Source organism: Gossypium hirsutum, chromosome A11 (assembly GCF_007990345.1).
Source record: "Gossypium hirsutum isolate 1008001.06 chromosome A11, Gossypium_hirsutum_v2.1, whole genome shotgun sequence".
Classification (NCBI taxonomy): Eukaryota; Viridiplantae; Streptophyta; class Magnoliopsida; order Malvales; family Malvaceae; genus Gossypium; species Gossypium hirsutum.
The window spans coordinates 18866706-18877231 of record NC_053434.1 but is presented as its reverse complement, the minus strand read 5'-3'; the positions used below and the strand labels follow the sequence as shown (position 1 = coordinate 18877231).

Below are 10526 nucleotides of genomic sequence, written 5' to 3'. Positions count from 1 at the left end.
TTAAAATTTTTTATTAGACTCACTAAGTTGTTAAAGTAATTTTTTTTAAGTCCAGCTAGTAAAGCTCCAAGCGATAATTTAATAATAATTATGGTGGATCAATATCCATAACGAATTAAACATACCTTAGATCAAAGTTAATTTAACGATGAGAGTTAAACATAAAAATAAAAAAAACTGTTTAAATTTTAAAAATTGTTTCATAAAAAAAATCTAACAATAAAAAAAGATGAGAAGAAGAGTTTTTTTGTTGGTGCAAATACTATATTTCTGGATGTAATTTACTCAAAAATAAAAAGGATCCTAACTATCTCAGAAATTTCAATCCACAGTGAAAGAAATATGAGAAATATATGCAACATAAACAGCACCTCAGCTTGATTCCAACAGGATTTAATTAATCATTCTATATGAACATGAAAAATAGATATCCACATTATACAAAGCCAACCAATTACAGTCAAAGAAGATTAAAACTCGAAAGGGAACAGTGAGTTTCTTCTTTGGCGTATTGCAGTTGTTTACAAATTAACATACAGGGATGTGAATCCAGTTCAGGCTGCCAACATGAACAACTAATTTGTACCAATGCGGCATCGCATCGAACGTAAGCTCCTTGAATGTTCCATGTCGGGGATCAAAGACAACAACTACTCGGTTTAGGTACTCCAACAAGATCTCATCATTCCTCAGAATACATAGAACTCTGACAGATGAATTAGGGAAACGAGCCTTTGCCATATTGAAGTGTAAAAGATCATTTTGCTGCAATGTTGGTGGCAAGTGATTCCCGATGGTGAATTCTTTGATCCAAGATTCTTTTATACCGTATTCCTTCATAACCCAAACCTCCAACTCGTCGTTATCATGATACGCACCAGCTGAGAGAAAACCTCGCAGAACCATGAGATGATGAAAACACCTGTTTGAGCCACAACAATCTGGCTTAGCCATCTCTTGGAACTGCTCAGTTTCGAGGTCAAACGAGATGAGAATGCTAGCCGTGTTGTCATTGTTAGGCTTTGAAAGCCAATGAAGCCTCCCATTGACCAAAGCTTTGGGGATCGGGCGAGCCAAATCATAAGGCAAGGTTCCTATATGTCTCCAAGAGGGATCTCCGATTGTTAGAACATGGACCTGAGATTGTACCAAAGTCGAGGTAGCAACATTGATCCGACCACCTAGTAAAACCTGTTGTCTAAGATATACTACCTGGATTACCTTGTACTGTTTTGTAGTTTGATGAAACCCGAATGCAATGTGTCCCACTTGTGCTGGATAGTTAACCAATTTCGGTAGCTGTAAGTAAACCCTAGTAAAGGGGTTGCAAATGTATATCCATCTTGCATCCCGCATGCAAAGCAAGCCGTTGCATGAATCTAGCAAATAAATAGACATGAGATGGGGAAGTTTCTTAAACATCACCTTTCCTTGGCTATGGAAGTCGGAGAAATCTATAAAGAAAAGCTGATACGATGAACTAGGCCGATTGCTTTGGAAGATGAAGCTTGGACCATCTTTGTCGGCCATGTGAGAGAAATGGGTAGCAACAAGAAGCGGATCTCGTGTTAATCTTCGCCAAGCTCGGCAAACCAACATCGATTGTAGCAGAGATGTTGATGGAAGCCTGGATAGTATAACAAGGATGATCTCTTGAGGAAGTTTCTCCATTATGTTGGAGGTTTGTTGCTCTGAAGTCTTCACAAGTTTGCTCATATTTTGAATTCATCACTGTCTTGCAAAGATGGAGATGTAAAAGACGAGTTTGGGCGATCAAAGCAAAGGTACCGGAGCATAATTTTACTTGCACTTTGATACAAGCTGATAAAACAAAGAAAACGAAGTCATCAATGATGGCGGAATATTATTATTCTATACGAATATAGTTTTGGTCGTGCCGATGGAAGAAGACAACAACAAAAGATAAATGTTGTGCACATTCCAAATATAAAATGGTTTATATACTAATCATCTAAAATTAGCTGATAGATGACCCAAATTATAAATTGAGCCTTTGAAAACACCATACACCCTAGCCTTTAATCTATATAGGATAGAAAAATAATTATTTGAAGTTTTTGGAGACAAGAATTTTACCCGACTGATTTACATATTATTTTTAAAAATCAATACTCAATTAAATTCGATATACCATTTTTTTAAAACATGAAAATTTATAAACAACTTGTGATACTTCATTTCTTTTTTATTTCCAAATTCCTAATCAAGGATTCTCGCATATCTTGATTATGAAAAACACATGCAGCATAAACAGAACTCAGCTTGTTTCCAAGAGGATTATTACGTTTAAAAAATAATAATAATAAATTTAACTGAAGGGAGAAGCTGCAATATACTCACCACAACTACACTTTTACTTTTCTATCATCTTTTTTTTTTTCTTTCATCAGTATCATTTCTATATAATTTTTGACTTAATACATAATTCAGTATTTAAATTTGACACTTTTTGTAATGTGGTACTTATTGGTTTTAGTCCAATATGGTATCTGTTCATTTGACAAAAATTAAACATTTTGGTACTTGAAGATTATATTAACTTTTTAGTGTTTAATTCAGGTTTTCGAAATGATTGAATGCTAATTCATAATTAATTAATAATATTAATAATTAACTTTCGTCAAATCAACCAAAAATTCGAATTAAACATTGAAAAGATAACATTGTTACCTTTGGGTACTAAAATATATAAGTTTGGTCAAATACAAGTAACAAAATAGACTAAAAAATAACACATGTATCACATTAAAAAAATTTGTCAAACTCATGTACAAAATGATATATTAAGCCATTTTTTTATCATGATCTATTTTTTCAATCAATTTATTTATGGAAATAACTTATATTACCACATCATCAATTTTTAAAAAGATAAACATTTTATTATATATTCTTCCACGCCAGCCCTATCCTTTTTCATATAGAAGAATGATAAATCAGATTTTTCCTTCTAATTTTTAACATTTTGGATATGAATGATGTAAAATTACAATTTCATACAATCTCTTCTCATTCTCAATATAAGTTAGTTATTTAAAAATACCTCACCCTCACTGTTATTTTGCATCCCCAAAAGTGACTTAAATTAGTCATGCCATAAGAACAGGAAGAAGAGACATCATGAAACAAAGCCAACCAATAATTACAAGAAACAACGCAAATAGAAGCAAACAGCTATTTAAATCATGAAATTTAATAGGAAAACATAGACTTAATGATGAAGCCAATTCAGGCTTCCAACATGAATAATTATTTTGAACCAACGAGGCATTTCTGGAAACGTAAACTCCTTGAACGTCTCATGCTGTGGATCGTAAATAACAAGAGCCCTGCTTTTGTACTCCAATAAGATCTCGCCATTTTTCAACACACATAGAACTCGAACAAATAAATTACGCTTTGAATAGATGAAGTGGCGACTCTCTTGTTGCGTCAACGTCGGAGGCATGTACCTTCCGATGCTCAACTCCTTGATCCAAGACTCTTTCGCACCATACTCCTTCATTACCCAAATCTCCACTCGTTCATCATTCTCATGAAACGCACCAGCCGAGAGACAACCTCGTACAACCATAAGATGCCGCAAACACCTCTCTGAGCCGCAACAATCAGGTTTCGGCACCTCCTGGAATTGCTCTGTTTCGAGATCGAAGGATACGAGCAAGCTAGCAGTGGTGTACCTGTTAGGCTTGGAAAGCCAATGGAGTCTCCCATTGACCAAAGCCTTGGTTTTCGAATGAATAAAACGGTATGGTATCGTTCCTAGATCCCTCCAAGAAGGGCTGCCGATAGTCAAAATCTGAACCTCCGATTCACTCGAAGTGGTTGATGTAGTACTGGAGTCGACTCTTCTCAATTTTCTTCGAAACACTATCTGGATCACCTTGTATTCTTTTGTTTTCTGATGAAAACCCAACCCCAAATTTCCCACCAGTGTTGGATACTTGATGAGCTTGGGGAGCTCGATGTAAAGCCTGGTAAAAGGGTTGCAAATGTATACGCTACGCGATGTATCGTGCATGCAAAGCAACCCATTGCATGAATCTACCAAATACATGGGCATAGGAGAACTCGGGAGCTTCTTGGAGATCACTTTTCCTTCACTATGATCAAAGAAATCAATGAAGTGGCGTTGATCGGGGATAGGCCAATTGCTTTCCAAGATGAAGCTGGGATCGTTGCCGGCCTCGGCCAAGTTCGACAAGTGCTTACTAATAAAAAATGGATCTCGTATTAGGGTTCGCCAGCCTCGGCAAACCAGCTTTGAATTCAGCAACGATGGTAAGGGAAGCCTGGATAGTATATGGACGACGACTTCCCGAGGAAGACGATCCATCATATTTGCTGCTGCCTTCCCTTTCTTCATAAGTTTGCCCTCTTTCATTGTCGATTCCTCCATGATTAACAATGACACAAAGTAAAAGAATATATATTACATTTGGAGATCAAAACAACGTTGATATTGAAAGCTTTTTAAATTTGAAAACAATATTTAATAGGACGAAGAGAAAGTGATCGATGATAAAGTAAAAATGTATGGTGATTCCTATAAGGCAAGGTGAGATTGTGATATGCCAACGCGTTTCTCCATAGCTTTTAATTATTTATAAAATTTATGTATGATAATGATATTTTGTTTTATTAATGTACGTACCTAAGTTGAATAATGTGGGTGTATCTCGCCTTTTCGAGCAAATCAGAGACGAAATAGAATCGACGTCATGATTAAGAGGAGCAAGACATCGCGACAGACAACGTCCCGACGTGGCGATTTGTATTCAACTTAAATCGAGTTTCTTCTTCTAGTTAAATTCTGCTATCTTTTTCTAATTGGACTCTAATTTAATTAATCTAGAAATTTTTTAATTATATTAGTATTTTAATATTAGGATTTTAATATTAACCTATTTAAAGGATCTTTGTAATCACGTTCAGAGAGTTAACAGAATATCTCGTGCATGAGATAAAGAGTTTTGGGGAGAGTTTTGTATTCGGGTTTTGGGTTTTGCTCTTTGAGACTATTTTCTTCATCTTGTATTATTCGTTTGTTTGTCGAATCAGTAAAGTTTTCTTTGCTCTTGATTTTTTTTTTCCTTTTCAAAGGAGTTTTTCAAGTAAAACATCTGTGCCTGATTTTCTTTTTCACTTTTTCGTTCTTGTTCATTGACTATACCGGTCGATCCCTAACAAATAAAAATCTTCTACCCTTCATTGTGTCTTTATACATACCTTATCAACAAAAAATTAACACCTAAAAATAATTTCATTTCAAAGGCAAAATTGTTTAAATATGTCTTCTTCTTCTTTTTTTGTTAATTGGTTAAATAGGTCGGTTTTTTTTTTTGAAAATTTAAGGAAATAGGCTAATTTTGGAGAGAGTGTGTAAAAGGGCGTCCAGTTGGGCGTGTTTTAGGTGGTAAGAAAACACACCCAACTAGACGCGCTTTTCATTTAAAACCCTTTTTTTTTTACTTTCTCAATATAATTAGTTTCTTTGATCAGTTGATTAAATATTAATTGTTTTGTCCTTGAGTCATGGGTATGATTCCTCTCTCACTCACATTTATATTTTTTATTTTATGTTGTTTTAAACTTTTTATTATTTTTTAATTAATGTTTTTAACATATTAGTTTTTTGTTTAAATGGTTAAATAATAATGATTTTATCATTGAGTCCTCTTCTAAACACAGTTGTAATTTTTACTTCAAACTTTTTTTATTTGTAATTAATAAGTATATTGTCTTCAATTTTTTATTTTTAATTCATCTTTTTAATTAATATCTCTTTTATTCATAAAATCAAATGATAAATATGTAATTATATAATAAAAATATATGTTTCACATATATAATTATGTTAAAAATATTTGACATTAATAACTCTTTTATATATAATATAAAACATCAACTAATTTTTTTGATAAATTTTTCTTTATAATATTTATATGTCAAATATTTATTTTCTCCACGTATATTGTGGGTAAGGTGATTTCTAATATTATAAAATAAAATAATTATTTCAAATATAATTATTACCTTTATATGTAAAATATTTCAAATATCATTATGTTTATATGCGAAATATTTTAAATGCACATACAAAAATATATAATACCAAAATTTACTATACTCATGATATGGATTGAAAAAAAAATATTACATATATAAAAATTATATTTAATAAAAATAATGATATTTTTAATAATTATTTGATTTTATAAATAAAAGAGTTATTAATTAAAAAGATGAAATAAAAATAAAAAATTGAAAACAATATATTTATTAATTAAAAAAAACTTGAAATAAAAATTACAAATGTATTTAGAAGAGGAGGAATTAAACCTACGAATCAAAAATAAAATCACTATTATTTGACCAAGGGAGCTAATATGTTAAAATAGTTGTACAAGCCCAAATTTGCCTGGGCCCAACAAGTCCAAATCAAAAAATACCTAGCAGCCCACAACCTAAACCTATTTTCAGAAAAGGACAAAACCCTAGCCCCCTAACAACAAGTGGAGCCATAACCTACCACAGTCAGAGCCTGACGTCGCCGCCAGCCACCATCACTCTGCCATCGTCGCCTCCTGCAAGGAAAAGAAAGAAAAGACAAGAGCGGTTGAAATAGTAAAAATAAGATCTGTAAATCGACTTCAAAAAGCCTAAAGGATGAATGTAAAATGGGGATGATAAATAAAAAAAAAAAGGGATTTCAAAAACAGAAAAACAGAGCTTGAATATTGAAAAGAGAATAACCAAAAATCAAATCAGAGAAAGAAGAGGTGGTTTCATCTTTTTATTATTATTTTTTATTTTTATTTTTTTAAATCTATTTCTTTTCTTTTATTTATATATATACATAAAAGATAAAAAAAGGGAAAGGAACGTACCAATTTTTCGATTAGCCTGAAAAAAAGGAAATTTTTCAACTTTCGGCCGCCGCGCACGACGGCGCCGGCTTCGACAATCGGCGGACTGCTCGACGGCGGCTGATCGAAAGTCTGGCCGGCCTAGTCCTGCTGTAGAGAAAAGAGGGTGAGCCCTTAGAAATTTTTGAAGAAAATGAAGGAAGAATGTTTTTTTTAAAAAAAAATTAGCTTTTATACCCATATGAAACGGCGTCGTTTTGGGATTGTAGTTCAGATGCCAAAACGGCATCGCTTTTCCCTAACCCGGTTTGACCCGACTGGTCCGGCCTAAGATCCACGTGTTTTTAAGCGGAAGGGTTATTTTCCCTTTTGGCCCTTCCGCTTTTTCATGACTATGCAATCAAGTTTTTTTAAAATTTTAATTTTGGCACTTTAAGTTATTTCGCTTTTTAATTTAGCCCCCCTTTGAGCTGTGCATTTTGGAGAGAAGGGATTATTGCCCTTTTAGTCCCTCCATGTTATTTGCATGTTCGGATAGGTCTACCCTTTTCTTTTTTATTTTGAATTTGCCCCAAACTTTCGTTTTAAAGCCCAATTTAGTCCATTTTTCATTATTTTGCTGTTTTATTCTCAAATTAATTATTTTCATTATTATTTTCTATTATTATATTTATTATTATTGTTTTTATTACTGTTATTTCTATTATCCTTATTGACATAGTTTTTTTTATTTTTTTTATTTTTTTATTTTCTATTATTGTCATTATTAACATATACTATTATTATTATATTATTATTACTATTTACTTGTTATTATTTCTTTCTCTTTTATTGTAGTCTTACTATTATTACCACTATTACTATATTTATTTTTATTTTTTATTTTACTACCATTGTCGTTATTGTACTATTATTATTATCATTTTTTATATTTTTCATTTTTTTGTTACATTATTATTATTATTATTATTATTATTATTATTATTATTATTATTATTATCTACTATTCTTTAGACACTCTCATTCATTTTTATTCCTCCCTCACATTACACGTTATTTATTTATATATACACATACATATATACATTTTCACATATCATTCCAAACTTTAAAATACTTATTACTTGTATTATTACTATTAATATTATTATTATCATTACTATACCATCATTTTTTTAGTTTTACATAATGTTTATTTATTGGCTACTAGTTCCTTTTAATTTCTAACATTTCTTAGCATATTCATTATTTCCTTTTTATTCATTTTGATCATTTATTTTATTTTTTTGCTCTTATCATGATTATCGTTCATATTCGTGCTTATGTTTATTCTGTTATGCATGTCAATACCGAAATTTTTATTTGTTATGCATTCTTTATTATCTCGTTTCATTACGAATTTATGTTTTATCCAACCCAATATTAATTCTTTCATAAATGCAATATTTTGTATTTAGGAATTCAAGAAAATCGTGCCCTAACTTACTGGGTTTTGATCTTTCTCATTTCACCTAAATAACGGAATATCCTTTAAACCGTAATACGGGTTTTTGAATAAAAATGCTTACTCTCGGAGATACGAAGTGTTGTGCCCCAACTTACTGGGTATGACATCTTATTACCTCGAGATAAGATTTTGGTAAATAAAGGCAATGTTCGGTATTTGGAAGTTTGAGAGATCGTGCACTAACTTACTGGGTTTCGGTTTTCCTCGTTTACCCTAAATAATCGAATACCCTTTTAAAAAGTTAAAATACACGAATTTTAAGTAAAAGGTGTAATAGCCCAAATTTGACCGCGCTGAAAGCAAAAAAAAATAAAAATTAAAAATGTCCATTTAAAAAGTCCAAATTACAAGGTCCTACCCAGCAGACCCACTGCTACTACCTAGCAACCCAAATAAACCCAATAACCCCATAGCCCGTTATAGTGACCCAATACACCAATACAGTCATGGCCCAAATTCTTAGCAGGCCCAATGAACCCCAAACACACAATCAAACCCCAGGTTTTCTTCCCTCCTCGCGCCGCAAGGAGTTTCTAGAAGCTTCGGGCACTTCAAACGGCATGACCTTTCATCTCAATCATCGCCACCAAGCACGCCGTGACTTCTCGACTCTGTCATCAATCGACGCACCACCATCAACGCGCAAGATACGCCAGAATCTGGTGTTAGTTCCATCAACGTGCAAACCTCAGTGATTAAGCAAGATTCTCGTAGGTTACCTGCAAACAAAAGGAAACTAAAAAGATTTCAGCAGATCAATCAAAGATATGATACATCAGACAAGAAATGGAAAGAAATCTTTGATTTCTTTCCAGTTTATGTAATCATAATCGTGGCTATAAAAGCCCGAAATCAAACCATTGTAAAGGACCAGATTTTTGAAAATAGAAATATACTTATATATTCGACTCAGAGAGAAATACAAACAGTTTCCAAAAGGTGATTTAATCGTGTACTTTTTTTTTATTTTAGCATGCATGCATAAATTGTTCTAAGCAAAAATTACTGAGGATTTACAAAGGAAAGAAAGTTACCTGTATTATGCTTGAAAAAGGGAGGGTTTTTAACCCTCCAACTGCCGTACGTGGCGGCGCGTAGGCGTGTGGGGAGTGGTGGATGGAGACTCCACAGAACTCTGATGACCGGCCCCTAGTCCTCTTCAGAGGATTTTTGTTTTTTTTCCTAAAACGATATTTCAAATGATTTTTAGGCCTTAGTTTTGGATTAAATAACCCTAACGAAATGACATCGTTTTAGCTTAGTCTAATAAGCTTAAAACGATGACATTTTGAAGCCCCTAGGATCCGCATGTTGACCCGGTTATCGGGGGAGGATCCGCGTGCTTTGAAAATTGGGCTAATTGCTCATTTGGTCTTCCTTTTTTAATTATTCATAATTTCATTAATACTTATTTGTAATTTAGCCTTAATGTTTCAATTCCATTTCAATTTAACCCTCACAGTGTTTTGAAACCATATTAAGGGAAACGACGCCGTTTTGGGAATAGGGCGATTTGCCCAATGAGTCCCCTTCGTTTTACGCGCGTTTTAAATTGGGCCTTAATTCATTTTTATTTCTTTTAAATTTGTCTCGTAATTTTGCTGCACTTTCAATTTAGCCCTATATATTCATTTATTATTATTATTATTATTAGTATATATATATTCTTATATGTAGATATTGTTTTTTAAAAAACCTTACTTTTATATTATATACTATAAGATTATTTTTATCATATATTATTTTCACAAATTATTATTATTAACATTATTTTATATATTATTAATATATTTTACTTGTATTATATATTTATTAATTATATATATATTGCCCTTACATATATACTTTTGTTATTTTATATCTATTATAATTCTTATTTCCTATATATTCAAATTATGTTTTATTCTATAACGTTTATTATTTTTATTCTATATTACTTATTATTTTTTATATATATGTTATGTATATATTATTTATTATATTTTTGCTATTCCTTATATTACTTAAAATTTCAAAATTTGTAAATTGAATTATATTTCTAACTCATATTATACACACATTAAATTATTAATTATTTACTTATTATGTATTATTTTATTTTAAAATGATATTTTATGTGTTATAAATTC

At 31.8% G+C, this 10526-nt stretch overlaps 2 protein-coding genes across 2 annotated transcripts; both read right to left on the bottom strand.

The window, feature by feature from the left end:
* Positions 1-377: 377 nt before the first annotated feature.
* LOC107923668 (F-box protein At3g07870) lies at positions 378-1808 on the bottom strand. Its single transcript, XM_016853847.2, has one exon. The coding sequence runs from the start codon at positions 1714-1716 to the stop codon at positions 529-531; it is 1188 nt and encodes a 395-aa protein (XP_016709336.1). The 5' UTR covers positions 1717-1808; the 3' UTR covers positions 378-528.
* A 1424-nt stretch (positions 1809-3232) lies between these two features.
* On the bottom strand, positions 3233-4420 carry LOC107923336 (F-box protein At3g07870). Its single transcript, XM_016853542.2, has one exon. It carries the CDS (start codon positions 4418-4420, stop codon positions 3233-3235), a length of 1188 nt encoding a protein of 395 aa, XP_016709031.2.
* Positions 4421-10526: the final 6106 nt, after the last annotated feature.